The following is a 19,304-nucleotide window of genomic DNA, read 5'->3' on the forward strand; positions in this document are numbered from 1 at the left end:
CACCCCCCGGAGGACGCCACCAGACAACGAACCGCCGTCCGCCGATTCTCCCACCAAAGCACCTCCTCCTCGGTTCGCGGCCGCCCTCGGGTTCAGTTTCCAGCAACACTTACAATAATCTAGTATAAGTGTAACCAGCAGAGTTAGAAAAATAAAATCGGACGATGGCAGGGACTATGTCGACAGAACGTCTCGATAATTTTGGTTAGGCTTTCTTAATATGGTTTTTTTTTTATCCCCCAAAGCACACGGCTAGCCAAAGGCAACGCTTTTTCTAAAGGATAAAATGGTCATTGCGCGGCTCCAACAGACAAATTCTTTTGTGTAAAATAAAAAAATCGCCGATCCTTGGAAACGGAGGAAATAAAAGCTGGCGCTGCTGCCACTCGCCAGTAGCTCCTGGCCAGCTTGCTGCTCCACACTGCTCACACTCTCCCACTCGCTCTCTCTTTCTCTCTGAGGCTGAGACGCCTCCCCTCTTCCTCCTCCGAGCGAAACGAGAGAAAAACCCTAACCTCTCCTCTTGACCATGGAGGATCCCCCGAGCTATCTCCTTGAGAGCCACCGCGGGACGGCGGTCTCCAAGAAGACCCCCAACGGGGCGGCGAGATCTGCCTATGCCGACGTCTTCCCGCCGGCCTTCCCCGCCCGGCCGGAGGACTACGCCGAGATCTTTGGAGGCCTCGCTACCTCCTGCTCCATCCCCGTGCTCGACCTCCCGCCGGCGAGCGACGGCGACGACGACGCTCTGTCCGGCCCCCGGATCTCCGGCTTCGACTACGCCGACATCTTCGGGGGCTTCGACGTCGGAGGCTTCGCCGTATCCTACGAAGAGCTGGTGGCGGAGTCCAAGAGGCCAGAGAAGAAGACTCTCTCCTCGAACGAGAGGTTTGTTTTGTTTCTATTCTTATCTCATTTCATCCCAATGGCTCCATTTAGGGCTTTTTTTTCTTCAATTTTCTACTTTTGTTGCTGCAATCATTCCTCTGGTAAGCATCATTTTTTTCTTTCAAGTTCAGAATTAGATGAGTTGTGGATGGTAGCGCTAATCGTAAAGCAAGATCAGTATATAAAACACTAGAATAGTAGCAGGCGGCATGTGATTTTTGATCGATTCGAACAAGTTAAAACCCAACTTTTTTTGTCGTTAGCTTATTCTAGATTCGGATGGAACATATAATCGTCAAAGCATGTGCCGGTATGAAGATCTGTAATTACGAACTGTTAATTAGTTTAGTATCTTTGTTGGGCTCCTGGTTTTGTAGGCTATCGTTTCAATAAGTTTAGTACAGTTTTTGAAAAAAAAAGATTTTCATACTTTGCTGTTGGACCAACCTTGAGGATTATATTTGCAGATGGTCAAACTTTATAATCAAAAGGGTGAAGCATTGTATGCTGGATTTTGCGTAAAGGTAAAATGACTCCTGCTTTTAGAATAGAAGCTAACTGAACTATCACTAAAGAATGTGTTAAAGAAACACCGTTCCTGCTTGCAACCCAGGAAAGAAAGAAATTTAAATGGGGTATTGGACAACTCCTATAATGATGTGGACTGATGACAGGTTGCTGTCGATCAAAATGTTGTAGAAGGTGTTGATGGGGTAATTGAGTGGATGTAGCTGGCCTCCGATAAGAAAAACAAATACTAGTTATGCAATGCATGTTAAAGAAAAAAACATCAAAAAGGTCCCACATAAGATTGTGGGACAGGAGTGAGTGAAAGGCTGGGGTGGCAACTAAGGGTGCAGACCCTTGCCTAATGATGAGAATATTATGAAACAAGATTGTGAGAAAAAAAATATCACAGGACAGGACAAATAATGGAAAAGAAAAGCAAGCTATCAACGAATAGGATAAGTCTATTGTCGAACGTCAATGATGCTGACTTGCTCCAGCTGGTTGGCACCCTCAGGTTTCAGTCCTGGGTGGTGGCACGTTACCACCATATTTTTCACCAAAAAAAAAAAAGAAAAAGAAGAAGAAGGAAAGAGGGACTATGGGTCAGATTTATGAAATTGAAAAGATCCTTGCAGCATCAAAGAAGAGATAACCCTGAAAACAGTTGGTGGAAACTTGGAGGGCCTAAAGAGAGAAAATGGAATCTTAATTTTTCAACTATCACAAAAACAGTGACTAAAAGTAGATTCTGTGTAACCAAATAAAATGGCAATAAGCCTTTATATGCCATGAAAATGACCAAGTTAAATTAAGAAGCAAACAAGAAAGATTCATGAGAACAGAAATAATAGGTTACTCTACGGTTTTCATAAATGAAACAGATGTAATGATGCATTCTACAATTTACTATAACTAATGTGAGGCAAGCTAGTCAGAAAATGGCAACCTTTACAAAGACTGCCTGGCACCTCAGGTAGATCAAGACATTTAATGGGCTGTAGAGAGAGGGGAACATGTCAAAACAAAGCTTACCTGATGATGTTCAATCATATTTTGGATTGGATTAAAAGGAGATCAGTTGGGTGCTTTAAATAAAAAAAAGTCGTAGAAGACCTTTGGTTTTTCCTAAACTAAGCAAAGTTTGAAGATGTATCATGATCTGGTTGAAGTGACTACCTAGGAGAAAGAATTTCTGGTTACACAGTGATGAGAATGGGCAAGTGATAGCAGCATTGCTTTGGAATGTGGACTGTTAAATTGAAACAGCAACAAATCTTACTGTTTACTTTAGGACAGCTTTCCTTCATTAGAATGAATTAGATAGCATTGATCTTTGGAACTTATTGGAATGAATTTATCATTCTGAGTTTCTGACTCTTATCTTTCCTGCTTTACCACATATCCATTCACCATCTTTGGAACTCATTCTATGTAATTATTCCTTATGTCATCGTTCCACCCATAAAAAGTTTCCAGCTTTGCATTTTTTTCCTGTTTAGGGTCCATGGGCAGATTACCATATAAGCCATGCTTGGACTACTGTATATGTTAAATCTTTCTTTTTGTCTGCGCATGTGTTTGCATACTCACGTGCATCTAGATCTAATAATAAAAATAATCACCTTAAAATAATACAACTACCTGGCTATAGTTTTATTGGGGTTTCATTTGCATTTGAGCTACATAGCATTGTTTAGTGCATACCAAAATTTTAACTTCATTCGTACTAATCTTCATTTGCATCTTAGTTTCTTGTGAACTGTTAAATTTCTAGAAACTAGGAATCTATTGTGCATTCTTCTATAATTTTTCTTTGCACTTGTTTATAGGATCCCAAAAGAAACAGGTTTCCACCAGCAGACAACAGAAATTTCTGATTTGCCTTCTGAAGGACCCAATGGGAGTAATGTTGCATGCCTGGAAAGGGATCAAATCTTGTCGGATTCCCATAGTTCAAATGATGGATCAATTCAATACGACATGCCAAATCACAAGACAAGTCGAGTAAGCAAGGAGGATTCTGTAAATGGGAAAGCACGTGTAACTCAATCTCATGCTTTTCCTGGATCTATTTTTGTAGCTGATGCATGCCCCCCCTCACAAAATATAGAAAGTGATGACCATGCAAATACGGTGAATAATGATCTCAGATTCAGTCGGGATTTTGATGGGGGGAAAACAAAAGGAAAACAAGAGAAAATCTTTTCACATGTCTCTTCCAGTGGTGGTGCAAAATGCTTTGAACGTGACATGTTAGAAGATCAGAAACATTTCACTGATAGACCTCTTGCATCAGAAGACAGACCTACAAATGCAAGGAATCACTCACGCTCTTCGAGCTATCAATCAACATCCAGTGGAGAAATATCTCAACCTAATTACACCTTTTTAACTGTATCTGACATTAGCCTTCAGACACAACCCTTGAAAGTGCCACCGCCATCAAGACCACCACCTAAAGCAGATAGTAAGCAGGGACCCTTGAAAACGAAGATGCCTGCAAATCCAAAAGCTGATCTAGATCAAGGAAATGTATATCAGAAAATGCTAAATCATCAAACTCGCCATGGCGGGGATTCTTATAAGAACCATGTACTTCAAGAAGCTGCAAAAGAGAATTCATCTTATTGCTTTGATGTGGAGGTGGATGCTAGCTCAGCTGCTGCCGCATCTGCCGCTGCCATGAAAGAAGCAATGGAACAAGCACAGGCTAGACTGAAAAGTGCAAAAGAGTTGATGGAAAGAAAACGGGACAACTTTCAAAGCCGCAAAAAGCTTGGTCGCTATGATGTAAACTGTAAGGAGAGGAAGGAATATATAGCTGCAGAAGAAGTAAGAAGTTTTACTGAAGGGATGACTCAAGAGACCATATTAAAGGAGGATAGAGAGGTAAATTATGTAACTGTCAAGGAAAAACAGGAAGCCATAAAAGCACCCATGGTAACTCCAGATCATGAAGATAAGGAAACAAATACAGCATCAACTGAAAAAGCCAGACAAACAACGGCCCAAAGAGAAACCAGATCGTCTCAACCATTGAATAAATTGGAGGAGAGGAATGGCAAGTGGAAAGTAGATAAACAATTCTATGAGCTGATAAACAATGCCGAAGAATTCAAAATTGTTGATGATGTCTCTCAGCAGGAAGGCTTTGAGAAGAAATCGATAACAGCAGTAAAGGCCAATGAAGACAAGGTAAATGAGACTGAAGCACCCCATGATTTTAGAACTGTTCAAGAGATCTCTGAGCACAAATGCTTCAGTAACAAATTAGAATTATTGAACAAGGCCAATTGTGATAGAGAATATGAGGGTGAAGTGGCAAAACTGGTGCATGAGCACAAAAGGAATGAGAAGTTGCATGCCGTTGAGTCTTGTGAATGGGGTGAGAGCACCAATAAGCATGGAGCCAGAGTTATGGCTGCCAGCGAGGAGGTAGTCAAGGAGATACTAAATGCAATACCAGATGCTTCTGTTCAAGAACAAAATAACAATGAACTAGAGGTACCTTCAGAGGTTTGTGTGCCACAAGAAAATGAAAGTAGCCTAAAAGATGTTCTCCATTTTAGGCAGCAAGGGGAATCTGAGAAGAAACTAAAGGAGGAGGAAGAACTCCATTGTTGTGCAGAGAACAAATCAAATGATGCTGAAGAAGCTTTTCCATGTGAAGATGAGGATGGGGAATCAAAAGCTTTTCAGGAGGCTTGTCGAACTGATGGGGTTTATCAATGTGAAGGGGAATATAAGAAACAGGTTGCTGATAAATGCATAGATTGTGGAAGGGAAGTGAATGCAAAATTTGTAACATCGGAACCTGATGACTATGATTGGATGAAGTTGGGTGACAGGTCAGGCAGGCAGGATGAAAACAATGGGGAGGTTGGTGTGCCTCATGGATCATGCTTCTACAAAGTGGAGGAGAAAATGGATGTACCTTCTGAGGCTAGACAATGTGAAGAAAATGAAAAGTCAAGCATACCAGCTAATGCTTTACGTTATCATGAAGTGAATGAGTACAAATCAGAAAGCACCAGTGTGACACTCCAGCAGAAGGAAACCAAGAAATCAAATGGAATTCGTGAGTCATATGAGTCAGTGAGCAATGAGAACATCACCGAAGTTACTCTAGAAGACCTTGACATGGAGAAAAATGAGAAGAAACCTGAAGTAGCACTAGATAGTACTGTTGGAGATGCAGAGAATGAAAAGGAATTGGAAGCTGCAAAAGAGGTCTGTCAGCAACACAACATTGTAAATAAAACAAGGGAAGCTCAAATGGAGCATCAGCGAAATGGAAAGAAACAACGAGTAGTGCAGGTGACAGATGAAGAGGAAAAGTTTGGAAGCAGGTTGACCACGAATAAAGAAGAGCAAGCACCACGAGATATTGATCACATTATAGAAGTTAAGGTGGCATCTCATATGGTGAACTGCAATATGGGTTCAAATGTAGGTCGAGAAGTCTGCCAGGGGGTTGAAAACCAAAACCTGGAAGCTGCCCAACAAGCCACTTTGTTGGAAGAGAAAAGGAACATAACAAATCGAGCCCTAGATGTTACTGAGAGTGGTATCAAAACGGAGAATACTACTGCTGACATGCAGAAAGAAGATCGAACGGAAATTGAGGGAAAAATTGATAGAAAAACTGAACAGAAGAAAGAGTTGGCAAAGAAGTTAGAAGAAGAAAAAGAGAGAGAGAGGGAAAGAGAAAAAGATAGAATTGCTGTTCAAAGAGCTACCCATGAAGCTCATGAAAGGGCACTTGCTGAAACGCGGGAAAGGGCAGAAAGGATTGCCGTGGAGAGAGTCACTGCTGAAGCTCGACAAAGAGCATTTGCAGAGGCCCGAGAGAAAGCTGAGAGAGCTTCTTCTGAATCCTCAGAGAAGTCATTAGCTTCTAGGGAGGCCAAAATGAGGGCAGAACGTGCTGCAGTTGAGCGAGCTACTGCAGAGGCTAGGGAGCGTGCTGCTGAGAAAGCAGCTGCAGGAGCAAGAGAACGTGCAGAGAGATCAAGGCAAAAACCTACTGTAAGTATGCAAGGGAGAGTTGATATTGGTCTCCCTCTAGCATTCACGCAAACTGTTTTCTTTTGTTGTGCTTTCTGAATATTAACTGCTTCTTATTATGACAGGACATGCAGGATGCTTCAAATGGCACACGAAGACAGTCAGGTTTTCTTAATCAAGGTAACATTAACCTCGTGCGTGCATCTTCTGGAACCTGTTATTTTTACCTGCCTCAGTACTTTTGAGAAAGCTCTTGTTATTTGCTTTCGAGTTAGCATAGTCTTTTCTGTTTACCTTGAAGCACCCTGTTTGACTGGAAAATTTGAAGGCACTGAGACTGAATCAGCCCTGAGGTGTAAAGCAAGGCTAGAGAGGCATCGACGAACAGTTGAACGAGCAGTATGTAGTTGAAATTCGCAAATCGTTTTTTTTTTGTTCTTTGAGCAAATGCCATTTTCTGTGAGTTGATTGCACGTGTATTTCTTTTTTTTAATGAAATGCTTACTAATTCCAGGCAAAAGCCCTTGCAGAGAAGAATATGCGTGATATGCTTGCTCAAAGAGAGCAAGCAGAGAGAAATGTAAGATGTATTTCATCATGAGCATTTTGCTTTTAGGGAAACCATAGTCTATGCCTTCCCATCTGACCATACTTGATCCAACTGTGGCTGCAGCGGTTAGCAGAGTCCCTTGATGCTGAAGTCAGAAGGTGGTCGAATGGAAAAGAAGGGAATTTGCGAGCATTGCTATCCACTCTGCAATATGTATGCATTCTGAATTTTTTCTATCATGCTTAATAGTTATATTTAAGAAATATATGCCACAGGGAGTGTTTTAGCTAAAATTCATAGGCCAACGTAGATATTTCATGGATTTTTCATTTACTGTCAGAAATTGAGTGATAAGCAACAGTACGTGTCCAATACTGTATGGTAAACCCTGCTAATGATCAATACATCTCAAAGACCTTTGCTATATTTAAGGGTTTATTGTCACGCCCCGAACCCGGGGCCCGGGGCGCGAGCAGACGCCGCGCACCTACAGGGCGGACCCCGCAGGCACGCAAGGCAGATAAATCAGATCAACTATTAATAACTAATTAAAAATAAATTCCAGTTTTCAGATCAAATGTCCATATATACATAAGTCAAAAGAGAAAGTCTATATCCACTAGCTAACTACATCATGATCACTCCGTCCCGTAATCCCCATAATCATATATCATCACCTGCAAAAATGTAAATAGTAGGAGTGAGCTAACAGCTCAGTAGGCGACATCATGCAATAAAGTCGTCATATAACATGTCATAATGCATATAAAAGCAGCTAAACACATAAATCCAAAAATCCACACAATAATCTGTAAACCCAATCCGAGACTCAAAATAACTCAACCGCATGACTACGGCCACATCACCCAGTGGCATGGTTACACCGAAGTGCCAATACAACTCTCCGAAGAGCCGCTCCACTGAGCCAACGCACCACTGTGCCGCACCCCCTGGTGCCAAACTCACGCTCCACCGAGCCGCTCCGAAGAGCAAAACGCACCCCTGTGCCGCCACTATTCTATCACCGGTGGTCGCGGTGTCGGAACTAGTTCCTCAGTACAAGTCGACAGGGCCAACGTATCATCCCATTGGCGGGGTCTAGACTATAGTCACGCGGATTTTGAAAATCAATAAATCAACTTTCTATATCAAAATCATAATCATACTCCCCACAGTAAAGCGCATAACAATTTATGAAATTAAATATTTAATTTTAATTCTAACACATATTGCTAATAATGAATCAATAAATCAACATATGCAAGATACATGTTAGAATTCTACTTTAAAGCAACGGTCACCTACCTGGGTTCGCTTAAGAATCCCTATCACATATATCACGAACCCCTGTTTAAAACATAAACATTAATTATTTAATTAACTAAGAAACATAATTTTAAACTATTTCCAATTCCTTAAACTCCTAAGTTCATAGATCCAAGAATGGGCCCCTAAGATCAAACATAGACCCTAAAATCAGAACCCTTTAAACCCAAGTCAATTGTGGCCCAACACAGATTAGGCCCAATTGAACCAAACCAGATAACAGGTTCAGATCAGATTTCGGGCCCAACCCAAACCAGCCCACAGATCCAATCAGGCCCAACTCAGCCCAAGAACAGTTCCCTAGCCCAAACCAGATCTGATCAGACCAGATCAGATCAAATCTTAATGAACCAGATTATCCTCATATCAGGCTAACCCAAATTCCTGACTCAGATTTAGACCCTAATCAAAACCCATTCACTCAAACCCAGATCAAACCCAATTCACGGAGTAGGTGGAACCGGTTCACAGTTTAAACCCGGTTCAAGGTCTGGTTCACAAGTGAGGCACGGATCTCAAAGCAAGGAAAAACCCAGGCCGAATAAAGAAGAAGAAGAAGAAGAAAGAGAAGAAGAAGAAGGAAGAGAAGAAGAAGAAGAAGAAGAGGAAAGGAAGAAGGGAGGGGGGGGGTGGCTGGTGGTTCCGGTCGGCCCTCGGTGGTCGACCGTGGCCCTCGGCGGCGGCGCTCGGCCCGCCGCCGTCGGCCATCCCACTGTCACAAGCCGAGCGGAGGAAGAAGAAGAGAAGAAGGAGAGGAAGAAAGGGAGGAAAGAGAGGGAGACCGGGGCTGGAAGCCCGGCCCCTGTTCACCCACCTCCGGCCGAACCCATTTCGGCCGGATTGACCTCGGCCGGCCACCGTCGGCCGGTCAAATCCCAAAAATAAAACTTCTGAAACAGGGGAATGGAACCCGGTTGGCATCCCTCATTTCTCTCCCCTTAAATCCCCAAAAAAAAAAAAAAAAATAAATAGGTTACCTTTCTCACCTCTAGTCGTCGACGTGTGGTTCTCCGGCGGCGTTGGCGGCTCCGGCGGCGGCAGCGGCAGCTGCTCTCAAGGAAGGGGAAGAAGATGAAGGAAGGGAAAAACCCAATTTTTTGAGGGGTGGGCTCTCAGGGAAGAGAGAAAGAGAGGGAGAGAGAGAGATAGAGAGGGAGAGGGAAGAGGGGAAGAGGGAAGAGGGAAGAGGGGAAGAGGGAAGAGGGAAGAGGGGGGGGGGGTGTGCGGAGATCCCGCTGGCCGTTCGGCCGGCGTGGTCTTCGTGGGGAGACCACGAAGAGAAAACTGAAGTCGGCATCCATTGCCGACTTCAGTTCTTTGGGCCCAATAATGGGCCCAAATTCAGGTCCTTACACTCTAACCAACTAAAAAAAAATTTCGTCCTCGAAATTAAAACATACCTCAATCCGAGAACAAGGCAGGAAACTTCTCTCTCATCTCCTCCTCCAGCTCCCAAGTAGCTTCTCTCTCACTGTGATTGTTCCACTGCACCTTTACATAAGGAATCGTGCGCCTCCTCAAAACTTGGTCCTTCCTATCCACTATACGGATAGGCTGCTCAACATAAGAAAGATCTGCACGGAGCTGTAAAGGTGCTACTTCAATCACATGACTTGGATCAGCAATATACCTTCTCAACATAGAGACATGGAAAACAGAATGGACCCCCGATAAAGCAGGTGGAAGGGCCAGCTTATAAGCAACAGCTCCAACTCTCTCGAGGATCTCGAATGGTCCCACATATCTCGGGCTGAGCTTACCCCGAACTCCAAATCGCATCACCCCTTTAGAAGGGGACACTCTGAGAAAAACATGGTCTCCGATTTGGAATTCCAGTTCCCGCCTCCTAATATCAGCATAACTCTTCTGTCTGCTTTGAGCTGTCCGGAGGCGTTCCCTGATCAGCTGGATCTTCTCTACTGTTTGTTGCACAATCTCGGGGCCTATAATTTTTCTTTCACCAACATCATCCCAACAGATAGGTGATCTACACTTTCTTCCATATAGAGCCTCATAAGGTGCCATTTGAATACTTGCCTGGTAACTGTTATTATATGTAAACTCAACCAAAGGCAAGTGACAGTCCCAAGAACCTTTCATATTCATTACACAAGCTCTTAGCGTATCTTCCAAGGTCTGAATGGTTCTTTCTGATTGGCCATCAGTCTGAGGGTGGAAAGCTGTGCTGAAGCTCAGAGTGGTCCCCAAAGCTTTGTGCAGACTACCCCAAAAGTGAGATACAAACCGCGAGACCCTATCGGAAACAATGGGTACGGGTACTCCATGCAACCTTACTATTTGTTCAATGTAGAGCTCTGCAAATTTTTTCCAAGGTCATTCCTACTTTCGCTGTGCAACTCTGATCAATATTCTCCAAAATTTCTTAATGATCCCAGATCATCAACATTTTTTTATATATATATATATATAATATCCAAGCAAAATTTTATCCTTGCTTCCCAAGTATACTAGGTCATGATTAACCCTTGAGATTGTTGCCGTATTTGTACCATCACATTATCAAGTAATCATATTCTAGATCCAAATTTGAACTAAGCCAATTCTAGTTTTCCTTGGCAATTCCATTATACAAGTTGATATTTATTCTAAGCTTTGATAATTAAAAGATTCTAGATTAACTTACTCAGGAGCTTACTCAATCATCCCGAATCTTTTCTTTTAGGCTAAACTTATTTGGGCCTCTAATGAAATCCTACTTGCATTTCTCATATGGTGATACAAAATCCACAATCAACTCACAGCCTTGATTAATAAATATTTAACTCACACAAATCTAATAATCTGGTTCAAAGATTTACAAGAAATTCCTCCAAGATATAAGCTCTATGATTTTACATTGAGATCAATTCCTTAAATAAGTAAAATATTTTTTATTTGCAATACTGCAAATATTTCGGAATCTTGTAAATTACTAGACTTAGAGAATCTATTCAAAACACCACAAACTCATTAACTATTTCATCCCTTTAGTAATAGTTCTCATTTTTTTTTAAATATATATATTGCAGATAAAAGAATCTACTAATAACTCAATGATATCCATATTGATCAAAATCAAAAACACTATACTTTACAACGAAATTTTTCATTAACAAAAAAAAAAACCATCAAGAACTTTTCCAAATCAAAGAGGACCTATTTTCGACCAACCCAAAAATATTTTAATACTCTAATATTCTCAAGACGTACTAATTGACTTCCCATCAAAATATCAATCTTAATTGTAAAACGAAAAGATATAAAATTTCAAGTCCCAAGTAGAGCCAAAGAAGAACTCTTGAGTCTCATCCTTAAATATATTTTACTTATATATAACAATTTCATGTTTGATCCGACTACATATTTTAACCTCGAAGAATATCATAAAATCTCTCCTAGTTCAAGCATTAGACAACTTCCTATGAACGAAACTTAACTTGCCACCAAATAATTAACTTCAAACTAAAAGTAATATCCACAATACCTGATATCAAGTTGAACTTCCAAAATAATTACATTGCACGATAATATTCCATGATTAACATTCCTTCACTTAATTTAGTCAAAATCTAATTAATCATAACTTGAAATACAAATTGTTCTACCAAGAATACTCTCGGAATAGCTTATTCACACTTCGGTTACGACCAAAATTAGGTTGCATTCTAATTTTAGCACTTCAAAATTATGATAAAATAACTCAAATTTATCAATAACAAAAGCAAATAAATGCCTTCGTCTAATGGCCTAATGTCTACCCATCTCTCAAACTTTTCGATGAATCCTAAAGATCCTAAAACTTAAGCTCCATTTGACTATTTCAAACACAATCCCTAGGAATCTGAAACCTGGGCTCTGATACCAATAAATCTGTCACGCCCCGAACCCGGGGCCCGGGGCGCGAGCAGACGCCGCGCACCTACAGGGCGGACCCCGCAGGCACGCAAGGCAGATAAATCAGATCAACTATTAATAACTAATTAAAAATAAATTCCAGTTTTCAGATCAAATGTCCATATATACATAAGTCAAAAGAGAAAGTCTATATCCACTAGCTAACTACATCATGATCACTCCGTCCCGTAATCCCCATAATCATATATCATCACCTGCAAAAATGTAAATAGTAGGAGTGAGCTAACAGCTCAGTAGGCGACATCATGCAATAAAGTCGTCATATAACATGTCATAATGCATATAAAAGCAGCTAAACACATAAATCCAAAAATCCACACAATAATCTGTAAACCCAATCCGAGACTCAAAATAACTCAACCGCATGACTACGGCCACATCACCCAGTGGCATGGTTACATCGAAGTGCCAATACAACTCTCCGAAGAGCCGCTCCACTGAGCCAACGCACCACTGTGCCGCACCCCCTGGTGCCAAACTCACGCTCCACCGAGCCGCTCCGAAGAGCAAAACGCACCCCTGTGCCGCCACTATTCTATCACCGGTGGTCGCGGTGTCGGAACTAGTTCCTCAGTACAAGTCGACAGGGCCAACGTATCATCCCATTGGCGGGGTCTAGACTATAGTCACGCGGATTTTGAAAATCAATAAATCAACTTTCTATATCAAAATCATAATCATACTCCCCACAGTAAAGCGCATGACAATTTATGAAATTAAATATTTAATTTTAATTCTAACACATATTGCTAATAATGAATCAATAAATCAACATATGCAAGATACATGTTAGAATTCTACTTTAAAGCAACGGTCACCTACCTGGGTTCGCTTAAGAATCCCTGTCACATATATCACGAACCCCTGTTTAAAACATAAACATTAATTATTTAATTAACTAAGAAACATAATTTTAAACTATTTCCAATTCCTTAAACTCCTAAGTTCATAGATCCAAGAATGGGCCCCTAAGATCAAACATAGACCCTAAAATCAGAACCCTTTAAACCCAAGTCAATTGTGGCCCAACACAGATTAGGCCCAATTGAACCAAACCAGATAACAGGTTCAGATCAGATTTCGGGCCCAACCCAAACCAGCCCACAGATCCAATCAGGCCCAACTCAGCCCAAGAACAGTTCCCTAGCCCAAACCAGATCTGATCAGACCAGATCAGATCAAATCTTAATGAACCAGATTATCCTCATATCAGGCTAACCCAAATTCCTGACTCAGATTTAGACCCTAATCAAAACCCATTCACTCAAACCCAGATCAAACCCAATTCACGGAGTAGGTGGAACCGGTTCACAGTTTAAACCCGGTTCAAGGTCTGGTTCACAAGTGAGGCACGGATCTCAAAGCAAGGAAAAACCCAGGCCGAATAAAGAAGAAGAAGAAGAAGAAAGAGAAGAAGAAGAAGGAAGAGAAGAAGAAGAAGAAGAAGAGGAAAGGAAGAAGGGAGGGGGGGTGGCTGGTGGTTCCGGTCGGCCCTCGGTGGTCGACCGTGGCCCTCGACGGCGGCGCTCGGCCCGCCGCCGTCGGCCATCCCACTGTCACAAGCCGAGCGGAGGAAGAAGAAGAGAAGAAGGAGAGGAAGAAAGGGAGGAAAGAGAGGGAGACCGGGGCTGGAAGCCCGGCCCCTGTTCACCCACCTCCGGCCGAACCCATTTCGGCCGGATTGACCTCGGCCGGCCACCGTCGGCCGGTCAAATCCCAAAAATAAAACTTCTGAAACAGGGGAATGGAACCCGGTTGGCATCCCTCATTTCTCTCCCCTTAAATCCCCAAAAAATAAATAAATAAATAAATAAATAGGTTACCTTTCTCACCTCTAGTCGTCGACGTGTGGTTCTCCGGCGGCGTTGGCGGCTCCGGCGGCGGCAGCGGCAGCTGCTCTCAAGGAAGGGGAAGAAGATGAAGGAAGGGAAAAACCCAATTTTTTGAGGGGTGGGCTCTCAGGGAAGAGAGAAAGAGAGGGAGAGAGAGAGATAGAGAGGGAGAGGGAAGAGGGGAAGAGGGAAGAGGGAAGAGGGGAAGAGGGAAGAGGGAAGAGGGAAGAGGGGGGGGGGGGGGGGGGTGTGCGGAGATCCCGCTGGCCGTTCGGCCGGCGTGGTCTTCGTGGGGAGACCACGAAGAGAAAACTGAAGTCGGCATCCATTGCCGACTTCAGTTCTTTGGGCCCAATAATGGGCCCAAATTCAGGTCCTTACATTTATACCCTCCTGATAAAGGTAAAAAGAAAAAGCCTTCTGCATGAGCATGTGCCTTAGCTTTGCAAACTCTGAAAGGGGACATCAGTTTCACTTTCACCTTTTCCTCTTCTTTGTTCTTATTTGTAGGTTTTTCAACAAACACATCAAAATATTCTACTTCTTGTACTTTGACAAATAATGGATTCAGTTACAGGCTACTGCAATATGTGAATAAACATCCTTCCCTAAATCTGGTTGATTAGAAAGATGATGCCTCAACTTGAGCCCCCCGGAGAATTTTTATTATTCCATTGAGAATTAATCGGTACTTGTTGAAGATTTGTTTCCTGCTGATTGAAACTTTCATTTAACAACCATCAATTTTCTCACAAAAGTTTCCACTCTAGCTGAACTTTTGTTTGCTTTCATCTTCTTCTATTATTTGTGTTTTTTCTTAAGAAAAATTGCATTGATATCAGACTTCATTAACATGCTTCATCCAATCTGGATGGGCCTAATTGCCCAAACACTAACATTTCACATCCAGAAATTTAAATAATGGTGCAAGTAACTGGCTCTTTTAATATCAGCATGATGAGTGAACTGCTGCAGACGAATGTTTCACTTGCTAAAACCATGTACAGATACTTGGGCCTGATAGCGGTTGGCAGCCAGTTCCATTGACAGAGGTCATAACAGCTGGTGCCGTAAAGAAAGCTTACAGAAAGGCTACTCTCTATGTTCATCCAGACAAATTGCAGCAAAGAGGTGCCAGCATTCACCAGAAATACATATGTGAGAAGGTTTTTGATCTCCTCAAGGTGTGTACTAAGTCTTTCTCATCATTCTATGGTCATTTATTTGATTGATTCTTCCCGGAAACCAAATTTGTGCTCATCGGAGTGCTTCCCATAGAAGTTGTGGAATCACATCCATAGCATGTTGCTTTGGGCGATATCTTGTAAGACAATGGTAAGAGGGGTAAATTATTACAGTAGACCTTTACTTCAGACAAACAAAGTAATGCAAAAGACTGGTTCTTGCAAGTTGAGCTATCTTTGCTTTTGGTCACCGAAACAGATAACTATTAGACAAGAGGGGTGGAAGGGGGTTAAAAATTAGAAGAGGCCCATAGGTAATGGGATGACACCATAGGAGGTAGCCCTCCCCCAGTTAACATCTACATGCAATGTCTAATGAAATATACTGCATGTAATATCTCAATCACCTCTAGCTATACTGCTTACTTGCTAGATCAGACAACCAGAAAATCCAGTGCTGCCAGCTTACAGGTGCCCAGTTTTTATTTTCAAAAACTTGCTCTATAAAAATTGCTGCATCCTTCCGCCTTTGAATAGTTAGCATTTCCCGTTTAACAAAGAATATTCTTTTTCTGCAAGTGCTGTGAGTTTGTTGTATATCTGTTTTGCTCGGGCAAGAACCGGGTGGTGTAAATCCAGAGTCATTCATCATAACCTTTTCGTTATCTAAAGCTCGTAGCACTGTTGGAGAACTTTAGACTATCTAACATGCTCTTAGTTTCGAAAAAAGTAGGGTCATGCAATTATCTCAATCTCCATTGACATATGTAAAACCTTCTCCATTTTTTCATTTGCTCTGCAGGACGCTTGGAACAGATTCAATTCAGAAGAGCGATAACAGTCATACTGCACAACCTTCCAATGTATGGCCTTTTTTTATTGATCACTGTGCACTGTCGTAGATTATATAGCAACTAATTTACAACCCATCTGCACTTTAAACATTCCTTTCTGTATCTTTCCCAGTAGCATGGAATTGTTTGGAAGATCCCTGTCGCATTAATTGAAACATGAAATTCTGATGAGAGAGAGAGGTCTGACAAATCTGAGTTCCCACTATAAACCTAGCAGAGTGTTTCCGTTTCAAACCTACAAAACCATAGAGTCACAGAAGTCTCCGACATTCTGCTCGAGCTAAAAATGATAGACCCATCATCAAGCAGCCGACTCGAGTCTTTGTTCTATGGAAGTTTGTGATGAGACAGACGCCAAATGGGTGGAGCATGATGGTATTCTGGGCGTGCATTCGGTTCTCAGCCTGGGAAAAGACGATTGAGTTCGGAGCTTCAATGGCCCCGTCAGTAACTTCAACCCCTCGCCCCGCTGGTAGGCAATGCATGAAGCGACCTTTCGGCCCTCCCGTCTCCATTAAGGCTTTTTTCATCGACCTGCCCGGGCTGAATTAAATGCGCTAAAACCCCATCTGGGTGAAAGAATTTAGTCGGTTAAAAGGTGAGCTCTATGCATATGTAAGAGGTTGCGTAATCCAGTGAAATATTAACTGCGTTCGCTGGTATTAAGGGACATAATAATCGGGCGATGGTCGCCAAGGTTTGTGCCTGTTTCATCATATAGATAATGTCATCAACAATTAAGGTTCAACAGAGGCGACCGACCATAGATGTATCCAAACAAGCTATGATGCCAACATGCAAGCTTCAAGCGCATGCAAGAACAATCAAGATGAAGTTCCTTCCCATGCTTGCACAAAATATTATTGGTACTGTATTTACTAGCTAAACTGATAAAATTGATTAAAAAATCCAGCTAAAATAAATCAAAGACCATGAAGCTAAGTCTGATTCAAAGACACAAACCAGGGCATCTGATGATAGACCTATCACCATCAGATGGCATCCAACGACATTCTCCACTATATTTTCCACCAGCCTAGGTAAGCCACCACCTCCTCAGGCGTCACCCTTCCCGATATATTCCATTATATATATTTGCCACCAAGCTAGGTACACCATTCCTCTCTCTCTCTCTCTCTCTCTCTCTCTCTCTCTCAATTTGGAGTATTGGCACCTTACCTGTGCCCTGTGTCAGTATGGTATGATACCGTAGCATACAGATTTGATACCATACCATACCGGCACCATACCATACTATTGCAGTACAAGTTTTGCATATTTTGGACGGGTGTCTTAGATCTCATTAAGAGCAAAAAGATAGATTTGATGGATGATTGAAGTCCCATCACTTGATCCAGGTCAGAAGTAAAAATATGATCCATCAAATTATTGGGGATGAAGATTTTATCATGCAAATCAATCTTTTAATCCATGCTCAAAAAAAAAGAAAAAAAAATCGCCTTTGGGTCCGAGGATTCGAAGTCCATTGGCGTGGCAATATGGATACGCCGATACATCCTTGGATCGGTCCGTCAAAGCTCCCTTCATCAACGAGGTCAGCTTTCCATAGGGTCGGCTTGGTGCTAGCGTTTGGAAGATCCAGCAAATGCTTCACCTTCTTCATGTTATCTGCAACAATTTTATTAAGTTTTCCAGTCTCCTGGGAGTTAGAAAGTGATTTGTTTGAGGGTGAAAGCAGCAAATGAGCTATGTTTGTCCTGCTTCCGAAGAGATTGGAGATGGGAATTGCTCTTTAGATAAATAACAATATACAGCACATGACAATAATACTTGTTTGTGAAATTAATAGCTTAAACTGCTATGCAGAAACAGCTAGCAAACGGCATATCTACATGTTAACTATACGTCCCAGGGCATTTCTTTCTTGCATTTAGGAAGAGTCTATAAAGCCTTCAACTTCTGAGTCACAGACTCACGGTCACCCTTGTGCTTCTCTTTGGAGGTATTGGTTGCAAGAGTTAAAAATAGTGCACTATTACTTTCATGCAAAGTTCCTATTTAAGTCCAGAAGCAAGATATATATATACTCGTGACTTCTAGAATAAGCAGATCAAACGATGCATGCAACTATAAATATCGTAACTGGGATCGCGAACTGTTGCATTCACAGCGTAGCCTTGCTCTAGGAGCCTCATGGTAAGCCACGATCCGATGAACCCTGCGGCTCCGGTAACGCAAACAGTCACCCTCTCACCTATTTGTTTCGAGTACGAGAAAAATAGGATGAGGGGAAGGAAGCAATTAAACACTACTGTTTCGAGTACGATCCCATGTTCTCTTCTTTCATAATTCACTTACACAGTCAATAATGTACAAAAATATGTTCGGCACTCACTCAAAGCATGTTGAGAGACATAATCGCGTCAACAGAAGAGAACATTGGGACTTAAAATGTACTTTCTCAGAAGATCAAGATCATCAGTTAAGTTGTATGCAATTTTAAAATTTTATTGTCCAGAACATCTGTTAATGTAATTTCCACGAACAAACATAAAAATTAAAAAGATTGCAGCTTATGGCTAAAATCAAATATCAGATTATACATATATATATTTATTTTGTTTAATAAATATATATATATATGTAGATATAAGTATTAGTCATATGCAAAAAATTACATCTATATTTATTTAAATTGATACGGATATAAATTAGATAGTGGAAGTATGGATATAAATTGAATAGTTAAACTTCATAACTATTTAATCAAAAATATTATTTAAGAAAAAAATAAATAAAGTTAATAGTATATTAATAAAATAATTTATTTTTTTAAAAAAACAAAAAAAATATAAAAAAATTAAATAGTATCGTTGAATGTTTGGATATGAATCGAAATGTCTGGAAAATTTCATGTGAGGCGGTTTTAACGATAAGGCCATTCGACGGCTACAACGGTGCCACGGAGTGTTACTGCTACGGGCTATCCGGTGGTTCAACGATACACAAAACTAAAATATGTAACCATTAGCTTGCAGACAAGTCACTCTTTGTACAGCGCGTCAACTATTTACAAGCTTACGGTCACCGTTCGCTGTTTGTACGACGGTTGGTTGTCCCGTTCCAAGACTCACGGACGTCGTAGTGGGAGAAGTCCAATATACCGAGCTAAGGGACCAAGGACCATACTCACCCAGTCACCTCATCGCTTGCCCCATTAACTGGTCAAAGGAGTGAGCGTATTCCTGGGTTTCTTACAAACAGGTGAGTTTAGCAT

At 41.6% G+C, this 19,304-nt stretch overlaps 1 protein-coding gene across 3 annotated transcripts; it reads left to right on the forward strand.

Annotated features, from left to right (window-relative positions):
• Positions 1 to 312: 312 nt before the first annotated feature.
• On the forward strand, positions 313 to 16,195 carry LOC103703743 (uncharacterized). 3 transcript variants are annotated; one of them, XM_088701934.2, is made up of 8 exons: positions 313 to 888; positions 3,228 to 6,426; positions 6,531 to 6,585; positions 6,686 to 6,804; positions 6,920 to 6,985; positions 7,079 to 7,168; positions 15,036 to 15,212; positions 16,015 to 16,195. In XM_088701934.2, exons 1-8 carry the CDS (start codon positions 530 to 532, stop codon positions 16,048 to 16,050), a joined length of 4,101 nt encoding a protein of 1,366 aa, XP_088558060.2. In that variant the 5' UTR covers positions 313 to 529; the 3' UTR covers positions 16,051 to 16,195. The 3 variants fall into 3 exon arrangements, with proteins under 3 accessions (XP_088558060.2, XP_008784924.4, XP_008784925.4); XM_008786702.6 differs by having other exon boundaries at positions 6,707 to 6,804; XM_008786703.6 differs by having other exon boundaries at positions 6,734 to 6,804.
• Positions 16,196 to 19,304: the final 3,109 nt, after the last annotated feature.

Source organism: Phoenix dactylifera, chromosome 7, assembly GCF_051530095.1.
Source record: "Phoenix dactylifera cultivar Ajwa chromosome 7, Ajwa_hap1_PhDact_Kaust_v1.1, whole genome shotgun sequence".
Classification (NCBI taxonomy): Eukaryota; Viridiplantae; Streptophyta; class Magnoliopsida; order Arecales; family Arecaceae; genus Phoenix; species Phoenix dactylifera.

Excerpts from the sequence above, each read along its gene's own strand:
- LOC103703743 (XM_088701934.2), top strand. The coding sequence starts at position 530 with ATGGAGGATCCCCCGAGCTATCTCCTTGAGAGCCACCGCGGGACGGCG. Across the intron at positions 6,427-6,530 it reads GATCAAGGCAAAAACCTACT|GACATGCAGGATGCTTCAAA; the intron begins GTAAGTATGCAA and ends TTATTATGACAG. Across the intron at positions 6,805-6,919 it reads GACGAACAGTTGAACGAGCA|GCAAAAGCCCTTGCAGAGAA; the intron begins GTATGTAGTTGA and ends TACTAATTCCAG.